Source organism: Strongylocentrotus purpuratus, unplaced genomic scaffold (genome assembly GCF_000002235.5).
Source record: "Strongylocentrotus purpuratus isolate Spur 01 unplaced genomic scaffold, Spur_5.0 spur5_scaffold_19, whole genome shotgun sequence".
In the NCBI taxonomy this organism is placed as follows: domain Eukaryota; kingdom Metazoa; phylum Echinodermata; class Echinoidea; order Camarodonta; family Strongylocentrotidae; genus Strongylocentrotus; species Strongylocentrotus purpuratus.
In genome coordinates this window covers 22,627,293-22,646,996 of record NW_022145604.1, presented here as the reverse complement: position 1 = coordinate 22,646,996, position 19,704 = coordinate 22,627,293, and the positions used below count along the sequence as shown (strand labels likewise).

The following is a 19,704-nucleotide window of genomic DNA, read 5'->3' as shown; positions in this document are numbered from 1 at the left end:
AATATCACAATTGGTAAAAATATACAAACGCCAGAAGATACTTAAGGTACATAGACCACTGTGGTTTCAATAATTCAAGAAAAACAAATACAGAACAAACATCATAAGACATAAAACATAATTCATACTTCAACTGTGATCGATAAACTATGTCCATCTTTCCTACCATTCTATCCATCCTCTTGTTCCCTCTCTCTTTGCCTCCCTCCCTCTCTCATGTATGACTATAAACATTTTACATTGGACCACGGCAATGTGCTTTTGCAAGTTATTTTCTAATGCCAGAATTTAATTGAATTGAATGGTTTCTTGAGAATAATGAAAATGGCAGCTCAAGAGCTGAATAAGCCATTTCGTAAATACTATCTGCGCATGGGTAGATAAAAGGTAATTTGTGATAAAATTGTAAAACTCATTGAGATGAATACGTGCTCATATTACCGTATTTGCCGGCGTATAGGCCGCAGTATTTTTGGAAGAGAAAATATCAAAAAGTCGGGGTGCGGCCTATGCGGCGAAAGAGTAAATTCTAATTTAAATTTCGATTTATGGCGCTATGCCTGGCAATGTCTCCCAGCTCAGTAATCAGTGTGTTGACTCACCACTCGGAAACTACAACAACACTAAAATTTGACTGTCATCTTGGTTTGAAAGTAATCTTTCTAATAGATCTCAATATGTAGTTTATAATAATAGTTCCTCAAATTTTTTTCTATAACAAATGGTGTACCACAAGGTACACCACTGGTACCATAGGTACTTTATTGTTTTTAATTCACATTAATGATCTTACACATTCTTCTAAAAACGACATTGTTACTATTATTTGTGACAAGTTTACAAGCACAAATCAGCGCCTTTAACCTTATCGCCGGCAAATACGGTATGTAATCATTATTCATGTGTACACCTACGGTACATTCTATGATACAAGAGGGCAAACAAAAGCCTTTCATGAAGCACATACATGACTTTGGCATTGATTATTCCAAAATACACAACGTGGGACTTCTCCATGAGTAAAAGATCTGCGGATATTTGGGGTCATGTGACCCATGTGCTAACTACGAAATGGTCTATTACATTCAGTTTACAATAAAAGCGCATGAAATACATAGCAAGTTTTAAAAATGTATTACATAAAGCTTATGAGAATACATTCAAAAATAAAATTGATAAGATATATTATTATAACAAAAACTAATTATGCATGAATAAAGCTGTTAACATCATGGAAACTTACACTGAACAGTGAAGTGCGGAGAATGAATTCCCTTCAAAGAACATGTTTGCATCTTGCTCCAGTAGCAGCTCAACACAATTATCGTGCCCTGTGGAATGGAGTTAAACGAAACAAAAACATATATTGCTTTCAAAAAGTGGGTCAGAGTATTAAAAATACACACTGAGGAAAGACAGAGAGAGTAAAGAAAATGTCATAGATTTAAACGTTATTTGTAATATGTGTGAGATTCAATAGAGATGTGCGACGGAATGGATGTGTACTTTGGCAAGACATTGATCTACATTTGCCACACTCAACCCAGGTGATGTAGATAGGTACCTGGCAGGACTTAATTCCTTGAAATACTAGAGTGCCGTAATGGCAGCACAGCTAAAGCCGGGGTATTAATTTTCAAGTTTGGAAGCAATTATAGACTTAATTGTAACTATATAAAAGCTGCATATTATTATTATTAGGGGTAGAAAAAATATATATTTGCAGTATAAAACATACTTACGAAAACAAAATGAAATGGGACATGCACAAATACATGGAATATTACTTGCACTTTGATGAACGTTCAATGTATTGCGTCTACTTCGTTATTCCCAACTAGATTTGGAGGCATTGAACAAATTTTCTTCTTTTCTAGATCACAGAAGTAATCTGCCTACTTAGACAGTAACAAATTATATGTATGCTTTCAGCATTTTACACACATCATTTTTTTTTTTTGTCTTGTTTTAATCTTGTTTTGCTTTCCTGAGATATTTCGGACTTGCATCCTCCACCCCCCCCCCACCCCTGCTAGGAAAAATTGATGTGTGGCCAATTTAGCGAAGAATACAGCGATAATTCACACAGACAACTCACCGTTATAGCAAGCCCAGTGCAGTGGTGTGTAGCCCTTGTTGTCTAAGTGGTTCGTGGGTTCAAGCTGCAAGAGAGAACCCAAGATACCCTCGTGGCCACACGCTGCAGCCATGTGAAGAGCCGATCGGCCATTGATATCCCGGATGGTGGAGTTACACACCCCTAAGAGTGCATCACAGCATTCCTCGTGTCCGTTAGCGGCCTGAAACAGAAAAAAAAAAAAAAATTAATAGTCCAATAGGCCATTTTCGTAATATAACCATATTTATGCATATGCCTTTGTAAAGCACCTCGATATGAATTATTGTTTCATTCACCTAATAGAAGTAGATTTATCTTAATTGTCAGAATTCAAATAGCATACATTAGTTGTTGCTAGGTAGGACAAACATTATGGATTGCCCTACCTAACAACACATAATATAATTATGCAATTTACATTCTGACTATTGAGAAACATTTATTTATAACAGGTGAATGAAATAATCCTATCGCTCTATGTAATGGTTTTTATCTTCCTGATGTCGTCAGGGTAAGGGTGAGGGTATATTTTTTATGTATCACAGGTTAAATAGGAATTCAGTTGGAGTAGGAAATTGACCACAGAGAAATCGTCACCCGACCATGTGTCATAGAATCTTTTATAAGATGATGACGCGGATCCTAATCAAATGATTGGTTGAGAGCATACACGTGACCAGAAATTTATTTTGCCGAACACATAATTTTACTAATGACCAGCCATTAGTAAATACTTATTTCTGTTCATTATTAAATCATGTTACAAAACATCATTTTTTATAAAACAAATAAAATATAATCTTATAAAACAAATAATACACATCATTTCATTCGGGCATTAGTAAAATTACCCATACTTGGTACCTTCAAAACAGTTCAAACACCCTTGGCTATGGCCGCACTGCTGTGTATTATTTGTATAATCATGAACAAATAACCCATCAGAATCTTGCTTACCGCTCTATGTAACGCTGTCCTCTTATTGACGTCTTGGATGGTTGGGCTAGCCCTGTGATCCAGGAGCAGCATGGTGGCATCGATGTGACCGTTGCTAACGGCAACCATGAGAGGCGTCCTACCCTGGTCGTCCACGATGTCGACGGCTCCTTCCTGCTCAGCATTCTCCAGTAATATCCGAAGACACTCCGCATGGCCGTTGTAGGCTAGTTAGGGTGAACACAAGAGAATTTCCATAATGGCTCGGAAAGTTAAAAATACAGTCAAACCTGTATAGAAAAACCATCTGTCAAAAAATACCACATTTCTTGTTTCCCTAGAAAATGCACTTCTCATTGAAAGATATAATCAAGGAACCTGTAAATTAAGACCACTTTTCTTGTCTCCATTAATCAGTATTTATATATACAGGTTTCACTGTAATACTAATATTTGGATTCATCTAGTCCCTTTTCTATGTGATACAAGATGATATTGCACTAACCTGCAGCATGCATGGGTGTCCTCTTGGAGACCGAATCGTGTACTAGGATGGTAGCCGCCTGCATGACCAACGACTCTACACACTCTGCATGACCCTTGAAGGCTGCCAGGTCAAGGGCCGTACGTCCGTTGGCATCCTGGATGTCAAGGTTCACGATGGAGCGCATCAGGACCTGAAGGGCCTCTACGTGACCATTGTATGCCTGGAATCAGTGAGGGGGGAGAGAGAGGGGGAGGGAGGGGGAGGGAGAGGGAGGGGGAGAGAAAGAAAGAGAGAGAGTAGGTAAGGTATTCTGGCAAGTTATTCCATAAAAAAGTGGCTGCATATGAAAAATATCTTTCCCTGTGAGATTTTGTCATAGTTTGTGGGGTATAAAATAAAGACTTTTTACAGAAACACAGTATTTTTCTGGTTTATACTGTATTAAAAATTCAATGAGATATGATGGAGAAAATGGATGGAAACATAGAGAAGTTAATCAAAATACTTTAAACTGGATACGGGACTAAATAGGTAGCCAATATAAATTTCTGAAGTCTGGGATATTGAATCCGGTTTCTTTATTCCCGTCACGAGTCGCGCTCCTGAATTATGAATAAGTTGTAATCTTTGAATTTCATAAGATGGGAAACCAAAAAGCGAAGTATTACAAAAAATTAAAACGGCACATATCAAGCGCATGACTTAGGCATTCAGTGGTTGTCCAGTCCAAAACTAAAGACAGGAGGTTACAGGACTACACACACACTCAAGAAAAAAAAGATTACTGACAGTCCTTTTCAGGACTCCCCAATCCTCCCCCTCCCCCTCTCTCTCACATGTTGAAACTGTAAGCCTACTGTATAAAAGACAGGATGTTTACAGGACTACTTACAGCTAGATGAAGAGGTGTGGTAAGAGGTCCTGATCTACTTGCGGCCAGAAGCTCATTCGCAGCTACAGCTCTCAGCTACGACACAAAACAAAAGGGAGCACATAACTTCAACAATAATTTCATTAAAAAACACAAGGCTTGATGGCTCCGTAGGAGAGCTGTGGTACACAGATGTCATAAGTTTTAAACCAAGTAAATAGGCCAGTGCCTTTCATTTTTATCGAGTGTTTTAAAGTATAATTTATAAACTTAATATTATATAATGACATGGAACGGTTTTTATAACACTACAGTCTATTGGGGAAAATGAGTATGGTAAAACCGGTCATTCACTTTTTTTTAGGGCTTCAATATTACACCATATCACAGTCACTGATAACACGTAGGGCCATGCATCTCAGATTTAACATTGTTAAACGATGCCATTAAGACCTGAATTAAAGCACTACATGGAGACATATTTACCTTTTCCGCTGCTAAACTGTGTCCGCTCGCTGCTGCGTAATGAAGTGCGTTGTACCCGTGCGCATCTCGTAACGTTGGGTTTGCCTTGTGATGAAGGAGATGCTCCACACAACTGTACAAAGAATAGAAAGAAAAGCCATGAACCATTTGACTACCAAGTTCTCTCCATCATATATGCTTCATACAGGAACAAGCCCTGTCCCGTATAGAATGGGTTAAACGAAAACTCACCCCAAGTAAAAACTTTACTTATTCCAAGAAATTAATTATATTCTTCCCCATTAATCTACAAGATTCCCCTCCAAAGTGTAAGAGAGAGGCATAAAGCAAGAATAATGTACAGTTTCTCAGCACGACATGGGCATTGCCATATTCTTGATACGTGACATATTATGTGAAGTTGCGTATCACTTCAACTTCAACTGGTAAGTCACATTTTCATGAAAATGGTTGCGCCCATGTCATGCTAAAGGGCATCATATCATGCCAAGAATATCTCCATTTATCTCTTGTACATTTTTGTAAGGACTGTTGTACATCAAAGAGCAGGAGTACATCTCATTTTTCAGATTACCTACACCTATTCTTTGGGGTGATGTTTCCTTTAAGGGCTACATACATGTAGATGTAAAGAATATCCTATATAGGCAGCCTAAACATGTCAGGATTGATCTTATAAGAGCTCAAATCAACTCTGAAATATTGTGAAATGCATTTCATTGCAAGAAGGGGGTATTCATGAAATCAAAATCTAGGGACTGTTTCACAAGACTTGATACCGTTCGCAAATTAATATAACGGAGAAAAGCCACTGAAACTATAACAAAGACTAAGATTGACTTTAAGTTGGACTTAACTATGGCAGGCTGTTCATGCCACTAGTTCCTCTAACCATTCCTGGCATTGGTTTCTCAAGGGACGTGCAAATCGTGGTCACAAATCTACAGAATATACCTTTTTTGATAGTTTATTATTGAAGGAAAGAATATCATCTAAAGATCAGAATTGTGAGACCAATGGTGAGAGCAATCAGTGGCATGAATGGCCTGTCATAGTTAAGTTCAACTTAAAGTTGATCTTAGTCTTTGTGAAACACCCCCTGGGCCAGTTGCATAAAACTTACCATTGATGGTACCTTTGCCAAGGCTCAACAGCCAATCAAAATCAAGGTTTCCATCAATGATAATTTTTGTCCAACAGGGCCCTGATTGACCTTGAAGAAGTTTTGTCAGAGGAATTTTGGCACTTGTTTTGTGAAACTGGGCCTGTGTCTTACTCTGCTTCCATGTCAGCAGCAGCTGCATAGTGGAGCGGAGTGCAGTTCCTGCTGTCCGAGGTATTGACCTTTGACCCCATGGCAACCAATGAGAGAAGACATTGATGATTGGCGTTGCCTGCCGAGTAGTGGAGCGGTGTACGGCCTTCCTTGTCTTGGACGTCAAAGTCCGCCCCACGGCTGATTAGTAAATCTAAACAGTCAACGTTCCTAAATAGCAAGAAAAGGAAAATTAGGAAATGAAATTGATGTTATAACTAAAAAAGTGAAAGAAGGGTTTGAACCAACGACATTTGCGCTATCAGTCAAGTGTTTAAGCCATCACGGCACATCAAGATACAAAGTACATCAGTTTGATAAATCTTGGGATACAATTCACATTTCAGTTTTAAAAAAACACACAAAATGTTGTTTAACACGGGTTTTATAATATTGCAGTTAGGATCGATTTCTGTACACTGCACGGTTACATGAAGGTTTTTACAAATGAAAAGCTTAATTCCAAAAGGAGCTAAATCCATATTTATATGAAAATTGATATCAGAACATTTTTCACTGAAGTACCTGTCTTTCAACAAAATTATTTACCTAAATTATTAGAGCAATTATGAAAAAATGCACCTTCTAATATCACTTTTCCATAGATGCCTGTACAAAATCTGGTAAACGATTTCTTTTTTCTCTGAAGTTACAAAAATGGATTTAGCTTTTTTTGGAATTAAACTCTTCGAATACATTAGAACTTTGAAAGTTGGTACTAACCCTGAACATGACGCGCAGTGTGCAGGCGTCCTGCCATTTTCATCTAGGCTATTCACATCACAACCTGTAAAAAGAAGAAGAAGAAGAAGAAAAGTCTTTGAATAAAATGTTTTGCCACATCAACTTGTCACCTGGAGGAAAATCTTTATAACAGTACAGAAAGCATTTAAGTTCAAAAGTACTGAAATATGAGGAAAATTATTGGTTTGCCATTTCATTTTCCAGGACCACAAGCTAATATAAGTGGTCACAGATTATTTTACGTAAACAACATATATCTATAAATATATTGAGATGCATATCTCTTTATTAATCAAAATATAACCAACCAAGGATTAAACTTTGTGAATAGTTTGTGTTCTATTAGGTACACACAAAGAATACAACTATCTAGAAAGTTCTAAACCTATGTGTTTGTTTCAGACATGTGGCATAAAAATGAGGTCGTCATTTTTGTATTTTATTTAGAATATTAAGGCATTTGAAGACCCATGCTTTTTAAGGAACATTTTTTTCTGTCTCTGATGTTCTTCCACTCTTGCATATCAACAATAATGCTCACAAATTATTGTTCACCTCTCCCCAGAACTCAACCTTCTCTTTAACAACTGAGCAATGGTTGATGGAGCATGTGCTGTTATTTTAATAGCTTATACTCACCAGATTCCAGGAGCTTCTTACAACAGATTGTATAGCCACTCAGACCGGCTAGATGGAGAGGTAACATGCGATGGATACCGTGTCTGTTGGAACACAACCAAAAATACAGTTATAGATATCTTTTCCAAGTGATAGTTCACAAGAACTCTAATAATGACATACACATAAGTCTAAATCTAGAAACCAATCCTAGCCTAGGCCCTAACCTTGCATCTTGAACAAAATATAGCTTCGGACAAACATTTCAGGAGCAAATATAAAATCACCAATCATTTCATGTCTATATCAACGAGATCACAAATATCCACTATACTTCATCAAGTCAGTTCCAATAGTATACCCAAGCCTAACCTAATCTTTATCTCAATTGCAACCTTAACAGCTGGTCTATTTAGACAGACGGTCTTTATAGATGGGTGGTCTTTATATTTAGGTGGCCGCTAAAGCAGAATTCACTGTATCATTTCATGTCTTTGTGAATGTGTACACACAGTAAAAGTCATCCAAGGGAAACAGACAAAAAGTATCCTCTGTGGAAGGACAACCTTTTTAATCAGGTTTTATTAAGACACATGTTTCTTTGACAAACATTTCTTCTTACGGGGAAAACAAAAAAATATGTGACTCCTGTAGACAGGTGACCTTTCTATACATAGGTTCTACAGCACAAATTTCATGGAGCACAATTTTATGGAACACAAATTTCTTTCTAGAAGGAAAATACAAAATATCTCAAATGTTGTCCTTCACTACATCAATTGAAATCCATCTTAAAAACATCTGTTTCGAATTTCGATCATGCCCGTCTTATAAATCATAAAGTAAACATATGAATTTTGTAATTGATTTGATAATTATAAGTGATGAATGGTGAAAGCTCAATAATTTTCATGTCTTTCCTCTTCTCTCTCTCTCTCTCTCTCTCTCTCCTCTCTCCCTCTCTTTCTTCTCTCAGCGCATAGAGACAATTATGTAATATGCGCTATATATTAAAAACTTGAACATTATTATTATTATTAACATTATCATAGTGACCACTAGAGGTGGCCTTATAGCAAGGTGGTCACTACGACAGGTTTGGATGGTACCTTGTTGGGTCAGCACTATGGTCAAGCAAAGTGACCAGTAGTTCTTGGTGTCCATGCTGGGCGGCAAGGTGGAGTGGTGTGTTACCCTGGTTATCCACACAGTCGATCATAGCACCTACGGCAAACAAGAAGAAGAATAACTTGAAGAAATGATAACCACTCTAATATCCAACAGTAGTATTTTACATAATGTACAAGTTACTAGTATAATCTGACATGTTATATCAGCTGCTGTGCCTCCGTATAAAATTAGTTTCATACTCCTTTAAGAAATATATCATCTGATGGGTGCCAGAAGGGTGTTAGCTCTATGCTATTTGATGTGAGATACTGCAACATTTTTTTGGCTCTGAGCAGACAATACGTAGATACAGTTAAAGGTAAAGACCAGTATTGGAAACGCCCCGATTTCAAAAAATGAAATGGAAGCTCTCATTACCAATCATGTGAAAGAATATGTTTTGACTAATACATGATGATAAAAAATTTGCCGGGAAACCGCCTACTAATTCATATATTTGGTAAATTTGTTTCTCTCATGGTCTGTGAGAGATATAGGGTAGTCCCATATACATCTTTCTGTGTATAGTGCTTGTAACTTTACGAAGAATGGGCCAAATTTCTTATCATTTTGATGATTCCAGAACCTTGCAGATGCTAGATGCTAGATGATCAACCTTTTCTGATCGATTCCACAACGTTTCTTTCACAATGCAATCGCATGACCATAACTGGTCTTTACCTTTAATAACTAAATGATTCATACACTTTCCAATTATTATTATTATTTTTTTTTTTTTTTTTTTTTTTTTTTCTTTTTTTTTTTTTTTGTATTCGAAAAATTGATTGTCCCAATTTATATTTCTTGAGAATGTGCCCTATTAAAGCTTACATCTGAAAGTATTCAACTAATGCTGTAATTCAACCAGTTCACTCATCATTATTGAGTTATGAAAAAACACAAAAACCAAAACCTCCAATATACAAGAGGTATGAATAATTTAGCTGTTTAATGTATATGTCAATGAAATACAGGTATACTTTACATATAAGCATTTTGTGGTGTTTGTAAACAGAAAGAACTAAACCAGAGCACATAACAAACAATAAAGCTTGATTCGCATACACTGCAGGCTGCAGTGAACCACCTCATAAAATAAGAAGGAAAAAAAACATTACTGTGGCAATTAAAGTGCTATTTATATTATAAGCAAGTGCTTCACACATTTGCATCTTATAACACACAGCTCAGTGAGAACACAAAGGGAATATATTATGCCCATCCCCTTCAAAAAATGGCCTCTTTCACACATAAAGGTTTACTGCTGTAGTTTTAGGGAACAGTTTACAGTGCCATGTCTGGACAGGACTTGAAAGAAACCAAGGGTTGTTAGAGTAGAGCATGCACACCCTGTACCAGCATATGCATAGAGTACCAAGGAGGAAGATGACGCATTTCACACCGTGTCAGATAATATTAAACTAAATTATTCATATTAATATATTCAACACCTGCAGGAATGATACATATGTACATATATCTAGATATTGATTTTGGCGTGTATACAATGTTTAATTTGGAGTAAGAAATGTATTAATTTCTTCTTTTCCAATTAAAGGCATCGTTTAACAATGTTAAATCTGAGATGGATGGCCCTACGTGTTATCAGTGTTTGTGATATTGAAGCCCTCAAAAGATTGCGCTTCAAAATGATCATGAAGAGCCTCAAAAAAGTAAAAATCTTTGAATGATCAGTTTCACCATACTCATTTTCCCCCAAAAAAGACTTTAGTGTTCTCAACACCGTTAGGAAAACGACAAATTAAATTTTAATTTCCAATCATAAATATCTTGATAATCAGACAGGCGATCTGCTTGTAAAAGTCATGGGATTCCTGACTGACCTAAAGGTTCGTAAGTATGATTGTAGCATGAGCTAAATCCAGGATTTTGTTTCAGAATCTGAGGCAACGTTGCTGAGTCACTTTAAAGAGAAGAATATATCACCATTTGGAAAACTAGATGGAATTCGACTGCGCGCAGTCGAAAATGATGCCTCCGTCATAGAGCAATTTTACAAACCAAAACAGAAGAAATTTTTCGAATTCAAGTTCAATTGTAATCCATTGACAGGTTCTCAGAAAATCGTGATTACAAGCAATTTCTCATATACATATATGACCCTTTGATCTTTGACCTCATGACCCTAAAATCTACTCAGTTCATTGGCTCTGCAAGATGTCCTGAGTTAAATAGTAATCCATCTGTCAGTTCTAATGAGAATGCGTTCACAAGCTATTTTTGCATACATAATGAGCCCATGACCTTTGACCTTTGACCTTATGAACCAAGAATCTACTCAGTTCATTGGCTCTGCAAGTAACATACATGACCTAATTTTGGCAGGAATCCATCAATCGCTTCTTGAGATAACGCGGTCACGAGCTGTTTTTGCATACATAATGTGCGCTTTGGCCTTTGACCTTTGACCTCATGACCCCTAAATCTAATCAGTTCATCGGCTCTGCAAGTAACATACATGACCTAAGTTTGGCAGCAATCCATCAATCGATTCTTGAGATAACGCGATCACGAGCTGTTTTCGCATACATAATGAGCCCTGTGACCTTTGACCTTTAACCTCGTGACCCCAAAATCTAATCAGTTCATTGGCTTTGCAAGAGACATACATGACCAAAGTTTGGCAGGAATCCATCAATCGGTTCTTCAGATAACGCGATCACGAGCTGTTTTTGCATACCTAATGAGCCCTGTGACCTTTGACCTTTGACCTCGTGACCCCAAAATCTAATCAGTTCATCGGCTCTGCAAGATACATACATTACCAAAGTTTGGCAGGAATCCATCAATCGGTTCTTTAGATAACGCGATCACAAGAACGGGACGTACGTACAGACGTACGTACAGACGTACGGACGGACGGACGGACGGACGGACGGACGGACAACCCGAAAACATAATGCCTCCGGCTACTTCGTAACGGAGGCATAAAAATCAATATCAAAAGTAAATCTCAAAAATGAATTGAATTGAAATATTACTTTTTTTTAAATATCTCAAATTCCTAAGAAAATGTTCATAATTTTGATTATCAAATACTATAGCAAACACCTCCTGTATTGATACGGTTTAACATTTCTCTTCCCTATAGGTCATGCACAAGCCATGCACATTCTATTCTCAGTGCATCCAAACTCAGCATGCCACAGTACATAATTCAAAACAAAAGATAAACATGATTTTCTAGGCTCCTCTTTAGATGCAAGGGAGAAGAAATAAGCAGAAATAATATTTTAAGTAAAACACTTGGTTAAGAATACATTGTACGCAAAACAGATATAGTCTGAAAAGAGCATATTTTACAACTTATCAATGTTACAAGGAAAAATTGAAACAAGCCCCTAAGCGTTTGCTGTCAAGACATCAACATTTCATTAACAGTGCAACACTTTAACATGTGGTCTGAGGCCCTTTGAAGTAATGCCAAGAGATGAAAACTAAACAGAAAAGCCTTGTTTACATATGACTGCCTAAAAAAAAAAGCTACTGCAATATAAGCACAGTGCACAGTAAGCTTAAAGGTAATACAAAGTTTTGGTATGGGGTCATGAATTTGGTTCAAATGAACATATTGGAAGCATATGCGATCCTACAATGTTCAGTGATCGTTGTCGCGGTTGAAATCGAGTCTAAAGTTATGAAATTGTAAATAAGAAACTCTTTTTGATGTATAGCTCCCTCTCAAGGTCAAATATTAATTAAGCTATAAAACAATGTTTTTGACTATAATCGACCGATTACCTGTTCCCGTTTGGAAATAAATATCACAACTATATATTCTGAGAGTTTCATGGTCGCAGCTACCATTGTACAGCCGTAGGCGCTATTTGAAATTTATCAACATTTACCGGGAGCACCGGTAAATTTTTATATTTTATTTTTCTCAAAAGCAGAAGTGTTTTAGGGACTAAATTTTCTAGAGCTTATAATACATCCACAGGGGCATCCAAATATATCAAAATTGTAAGAATCACGATCCACCCAATTTTCAAAATTTCCCAAAACTTTGTATTACCTTTAACTATACAAGTAACTGCCCCCCCCCCTTCCCTACGCTGCATTTTTTCAGGAAGTGTGTTTCAATGTCCTTGTGTATTTCTCTTAAGTTTTGTAAAGGCTGATAAATTTCACCAAAGCTTAATTTTGTCAATGTTATAATGGGGATGACAAAAGAGGCAAAACTATGTATTTTAAAGCAAAGACAAGAAAGAAAATCCTTGAACCCTTTTCTATAATCCTAAATTAAACTACAAAAATTATAAAAACATGTGCTATACAGACTACATTAAACATGTATCACACATAATAAGCTTTGATTTTTGCATCATATATATATATATATATATATATGTACTTATCTGATCAGACTACTAAGTAGAATTCAGAAGGCAAACAGCAACTTTGAAGCACACACCTTTTTTTCAATCACATTTTAAATTCTATTTTCTACTTTCCTAAAAACTAGCAACATACACGTTTTATTAATAGAGGGGTTTGCTTTTTAACACGAGGTCTGATTATAACAACCGACAACAAAAGAAAAATTGTATTTTCTCTGGATTGAAAAGTAGGCTACACATACTTAATATAAAAAAGGGGCCTGCTCTAATAGGAAATACTGTTAAAAGTCAGGGGCCTAACGCTCTCAAATCTTTATTTTATAAATTGAGAAAAAATCAAGGGTTCCTGTACATGAGACTGATGCCCTACAAGTATTAAACTAAACAACAAATAAAAGAACGTTAGTAGCATTTTTTTTCTCATTTTTTTTTTTTTGCACAATGGCAATTGAACAGATTTCATTCCCTGGTTAGCGCTGGTATTATTGAAAAAGTTAATAAATTTATAAAAGGGTACAACCAGAGTCCACGTTTAAACACTGATTTGACTGGTAGAGTCACTCCACTAACTTATGGAGTGCCATGTGTCAACTTCTGCTTGTGTTATAATTACTATAAATAATGTCACTAAATGAATAATATATGAAACTTATCCTATCCTGAAATATTCTTTCACATTTATTTCATGGCTCAAGTATTTTAACTACCTCAAATTAATGCAGTATTTTGTTCAGAATAAAGCGGCTGACATGTAGCAATCCATAAACCAGTGGAGCCTGCTTTTTACGAATAAGACCTTGGTTACTGCACACTTCGGAACCCTCTTTCACAAAACTTGCTATAAAGCTTGTCATTAGCAACAAGCGCCAAAATTCAACAACAAATCCGCTCAGAGCCAATCAAAAGCCACGATTTCAGCGACTTGTTATTGGTCGCAAGTTTTGTGAAACAGGGCCCCGATGGTGATTGACTGAGAGAGAGAGAGTTAAAATGTTTTAGGGTCCGATACTCACCAGCATCTAAGAGAAGCTGGACAACTACAGAAAGGAATGGAAAAGATTAGTGTTATTAGGGACAGTTCACAAAATACATCTTCAGAAATGTATGCAAATATATTCAAATTTATGCAATTTTATGCAATTTTATGCAAATATATGCAAATTTTGATGAATGACACACGCTCCTGCAACAATTGCCTCACTATACTTCCTACAAACCACATTTCTTGACATCAATCCTGGACCCAATACTATTTTCAAATACTAATTACTAACCCTGATCTAACCTAGACCTAACCTTAAACCCCAATCTGATACTTTTAAAACAAAAAAGCCTGGAGCAAATGTCATCGGAGGAAGTGTGTAAGATCACCAAAGTTGTTTCACATAATTCTCTATTACAGGAGGATACAAAATACAACATTTTTTAAGATGAGTATGAAACATTCAGGTTATATTTCAAAATTTGTTTTGGAAGCATACAGTATATGTAAGTATATAATTTTATGCTTTTCTTCATTGATACTGCAAAATGCAATATTCTGGGGTAAATATGCAAGTTTTAAAGCAATTTCCCATGCAGATTAACTTAAGGAGGTGGCTAAAGATTACAATCTAAAAAAAATTACCTTTTTAAATTTGCATACATTTCTGACTGAACAAAACATGTTGCTATAGAAACAGAAGTGTAATCAAGTGAAGTCAATGATCCGCAACGACCAGATAAAGGTTTGAAACACAAAAAATCTTCAAAGCTCTCTGCAATCCACATTGTACTGAATGTCAGATTTTCGATTAAAAATTATCACACAAATAGCTCTGCATTTTCTCTATTCAACCTGCACCAAATAACACTTCAAAACAAAACAAAACAAAAACAGATTTATAAGGCGATATATTCATTTTGCTTTTTTGTATACCGGTACTTACCTTTTTGAAATATACGGAATATGACATATTTAAAAATTAAAACTAAAAACAAAAATACAAACCCTTGGCCTTCTCATACATGAGGAAAAACTTCACCATGTTTTAAAATATTCCCATCCTATACCAAAAAATAAAACTGAAGTCCCAAACCATTTGACATTCAGAATGCCAAAAACAAAGTGGAGAAAGGGAGTTTTTCTCACCAAAAAACAAAACTAGGATCGTCATCATCATGCATAATAATTTCTATCCCATCGCATTAACATTAAAAAAATAAGCATCAAAAAGTAAGTTAGAGTGGTGGTGTTTCCTATCTAAAATGCATACTAGTGCATGCTCTCATCATTCACACATGCAGAGAGGGTCACGACCTTTGACCTTGCCCCATGCCTATGGGGATTCCCCCTTATGTAAACTCATGGCAAGGGGAACGTTTGGGAGGGGAGGGGGGGGGGCATTCTTCACCCATGCAATCACAAGGATCTTTAATGCACATGCACGAAGCAGGAATCTACTAAATATCAATTATCATATATCTATATATACATGTATATATATATTTATATTCCTTATTTGTTCTATTATTGTTACACTCACAGGGCCAAAATAAACACAATCTTTCACAAGTGTCTATGTTTAAGTACCTACAAGAAATTCGTTCAATGCAGCTTCAAAATAGCTTATAATGTGAATTACAAACTAGAGATTCACAGTTAAGCTGCATGTAAGACATACTAGGAAATAAATATGCCTCATTGCCGTTGACAAACAATAGCTTTTTCAAAAAGATTTTAAAAATATAATCTCCAGTATTGGACCTCTCAAAGGAAAGCAAGAAATAGTGAAGGGCAAAAGGATGGTGTACATGTCAAGGGATAGAAAAGTGAGTTAGGACAGAAAGAAAAGAGCTAAAAGGAAATCATTCTGGGCATCGTTGGTGTCACCAATTACTAGTATTGCACATACCTTCCCTATTCTATTATGCTGATGGCAATAAACTCTTATCATACCGATTCCATGCCTATGCCTAGTGGGGTGGAGAGCTCCTGCGCAAATCCTGCCTATCCCGATGACACTCTCTAGCCAAAATGGTTATGCACCCAGAAGGATATCCCATGACCATTTCAACATTTACAAGTCTATTTCCACAACTTATTCTTCACTGTATTGACCTCTGACCGGTGGGGCTAAAGGTCACAACTCACCTCTCTCGATGAGGCTCGATGCCTGTGGGTCGTGCCCCTGAAGGCCAAGCACAGGACCATCTCAACATCCGCAACTCTCTTTCTACAAACTTTCAAGTCTGTGACACCGACCAGGGACCTACAACCTTTGACCGTTGACCTATGACCAGTGGGGTCAAGGTTGAATGCCCCACTCTCACCTTTCTTATACACCATTACATCATTTCATTTCTACCGACTACCAGGGCATGACCTGAAACAAGGGGCCTATGACATATTGACCTATGACCAGTGGGGTTAAAGGTTGAATCTCACCTCTCTCTATGAGGCTCTCTGCCCGGGGGTAGTGGCCCTGAAGGGCGATCATGTGGAGGGGGGTACGCCCATCTTTGCATTGGATGTTAGCCTCTGCCCCTCGGCCGATGAGGAACTCCAGACACATGCCTCCGTGTGGCGACACAGCAGCCAGGTGCAGTGGGGTCTGTAAGCATTTTCGAGAGAGATGAGGGAACAAAATGGAAAACATCAGAACCAACCTGAAGTATAAGTTCATAAACATAAAATATGTCCAACAACATACAATTCAGTTTCAGTTTATTGTTCATGCTTCACATTTAAGGGGTCGTTTACAACAATATGAAATATGCAAATGTAAATCATATAAATACAGCCTACATACATCTATTCCATGTTAATGGCTTATTTTTATTGCATGCAAGAACACATTTAATTGTAAGCCCAAAATAAATTTAACATATTCTTAATTATATTGCATCAAACAAGGGGGTGTGAGGGGAAAATAAAATGATTTTGATGCTTAATCCTTCTTTCTTTTTTGGAGAAAAAAAATTGAAGTTACATGAGGCTTTGATGTCTTCCTTCACTTTCACAGTTTTGTCTTTGTATGTTGTTCAAATATATAACTCTATGTAATCATAATAATGATAATAATAATAGTAATAATAATAGTTTTTCTTTATACGTGTTGTATATATAACTCTATTCAATCATAATAATGATGATAATAATAGGCATTTCTATAGCGCAGTTTATCTAGAAATTCTATTCCGAGGCGCATGTATTATTACCCCGGCTTTAGCCTAGCTGCCATTATATCATGGCTTGTCCTACCTAACAACATGTAATGAATGCACTTCGCATTCTGACAATTGAAATACAGTCATTCGTAACAGGTGGATGAAATCATTTGTAGTGAGGCTTTAACAAAGATTAATGCATTTTATAAGATGATGACGTGGATCCTAATCAAATTATCAAAATTATGTTATAAAACATCATTTTATAAAACAAATCAAACGTTATCTTATAACTCAAATAATACACATCATTTTGTTTGGGCATTGGTAAAATTACCCACACTCTGTACCTTAAAAACAGTCCAAATTCGGCGTGTTAGACTGTTCCAAAGGTACCACGAGTGGGTAATTCTTACTAATGCCCTCACTGCTGTGTATTATTTGTATAATATTTGATTACATTACATAAATGACTATCTAAATCCTACCTGGCCCTTGTTGTTGAGTATGTTGACATTTGCATTGTGTTGTATTAACTCCCTCAGCACCAGATCATTACCATTCAGGCTTGCTATATGAAGAGGGGTGTTACCACAAGCGTTGGGCATATCAACCTGCAACAAATATCAAATGATGTTTAACATCCTTATCACATGATTGGTTAAGAGCTGACATGTGACCAAGAATTATTTTTGCTGATGTATAACCAGTCATTTGAAAGTATTCATTATTGGCAAATGACTAAATGTAAAACTAATTCCAGACTGTAATGAGGGCGTCTGACTGTATTGTAATTACTGGTCATTAGCATTTTATAATTACCGGCTGGTTAATTGCAAAGATCTAACAATTGTCAGTCTACTCTCATTCTATGGAATTTGGGTAAGTAAGATACATGAAGGAACAGACAGTAATTCCAAACTCTAATAATAGTATCTGTATCGGTGAAATCATGTGATGTACGATTGTTTATCTTTGCCTAACATGGAAAGCATAGATGTACCCAAATTTTCTTCACTGTCATCACCGTAAACATGCGGAGGCGAGTTGGCTCAGTCGGTAAAGCGTCCGTCTGTCGAACCAAAGATCCCGGGTTCGACTCCCACCCAGGCGGATGACTGAAGCCTGCGTTGTGTGTTAATGTGTCCCTTCCCTTGTTCATAGACGCAGGTTATGTCAAGTGGAAAACACTCCGTCCCTCGGATAGGACGTTAAATGGAGGCCCCGTGTAGAGAAGAGTCACTACCTTTGCACGTTAAGAACCCACTGCACTATTCGTATAAGAGTAGGGGGAAACCCCGGTGTAGTGGTCCACCTGCACCCCCCAGTACAAGTTAGCGACATGCGAAATACCGCCCTGCTGACTCCAAATTCAGAAGGTTCATACATGAACTACACTGTTAGTTGAAGACAGGGGGTGGTATTCTGGTACTAAGTTAGTGTGCACTAAGTTAGTCCACACTTTTATGGAGTGCTTGTTGTCAACTCATTTATCCTGTACAGATTATTTTAATCCTTCAATGAAAAGTCTTCAAAAAATTAATTTTGCAATGAAATGGGAAGAAAAAGATAATATGAGTATGAACTGAATTTCCAAAAAGTCTTTGGTAGATTATCTTTGTCATGAATATTGAAGGAGGAAGATGAAACCTAGCATTCCATAGAAGTGTGAACTAAAATTCTTGTTTAGTCTGGACTTAGTCCCGGCTTAACTTATGAAAATACCACCCAGGGTCTTTAAGCCATTACAGGCAGTGTTTTCATAATGCTGTTGAACTATTAATAATACATATCATTCCAAGATTACAATAAGTAGAGATGTAATGCACACATTCAAGATTGAGCATTTCCACTCAAACATTTGTTCACACTGACAGTTCACTTACTTTAGCTCCGTGTTCTAGCAGTATCCTCACCACGCTGACCTGGCCGCTAGCAGCGGCAGCATGGAGGGGTGTGAACAGACTACGGTCTCGACATCCTATGTCTGCATCATTCTCAATCAACAGCTGCACTACATCAACGTGTCCTGTGGGAGGAGGGAGAGAATGAGAGAGAGATACATGTAGATCGTTAGATAGATGGATGGATAGATAGAGATAGAGAGAGGAAGAGATAGAGAGTAAGGGAGAGAGAGAGATAGAGAGAGTAATGGAGAGAGAGATAAAGATAGAGAGGGGAAGAGAGAGATAGAGAGAGAGATGGAGAGAGAGATAGAGATAGAGAGAGTAATGGAGAGAGAGATAAAGAGAGAGAAGATAGAGATATAAATAGAGAGAGATGGAGATAAAGAGGGGGAGAGAGAGAGAGAGAGATGGAGATAAAGAGGGGGAGAGAGAGAGAGCGAGAGAGATAGAGAAAGAGAGAGAGAGAGAGATGGTCACATTTCAAGACGAGAAAGTGCTGAAGGAGACATATTTTCTTTAGTGAAAGTTGAAATTGCATAAT

At 37.0% G+C, this 19,704-nt stretch overlaps 1 protein-coding gene across 3 annotated transcripts in view; it reads right to left on the bottom strand.

Moving 5' to 3' along the window:
* Window positions 1-19,704, bottom strand: part of LOC577202 (serine/threonine-protein phosphatase 6 regulatory ankyrin repeat subunit A) — a 55,270-nt gene that overhangs the window by 9,026 nt on the left and 26,540 nt on the right. For 2 of the 3 annotated variants that reach the window (XM_030990606.1, XM_030990605.1), the window contains exons 7-20: window positions 19,143-19,285; window positions 17,745-17,870; window positions 16,535-16,700; window positions 14,121-14,144; window positions 8,686-8,800; window positions 7,598-7,680; window positions 6,938-7,001; window positions 6,176-6,385; window positions 4,900-5,011; window positions 4,435-4,509; window positions 3,561-3,762; window positions 3,077-3,282; window positions 2,099-2,300; window positions 1,244-1,331 (exon numbers count right to left, since the gene is read on the bottom strand). In XM_030990606.1, the coding sequence (XP_030846466.1) occupies window positions 1,244-1,331; window positions 2,099-2,300; window positions 3,077-3,282; window positions 3,561-3,762; window positions 4,435-4,509; window positions 4,900-5,011; window positions 6,176-6,385; window positions 6,938-7,001; window positions 7,598-7,680; window positions 8,686-8,800; window positions 14,121-14,144; window positions 16,535-16,700; window positions 17,745-17,870; window positions 19,143-19,285 (1,816 nt within the window). The remainder of the gene's footprint in view (window positions 1-1,243; window positions 1,332-2,098; window positions 2,301-3,076; window positions 3,283-3,560; window positions 3,763-4,434; window positions 4,510-4,899; window positions 5,012-6,175; window positions 6,386-6,937; window positions 7,002-7,597; window positions 7,681-8,685; window positions 8,801-14,120; window positions 14,145-16,534; window positions 16,701-17,744; window positions 17,871-19,142; window positions 19,286-19,704) is intronic. The other variant, XM_011673165.2, reaches the window with a different exon arrangement.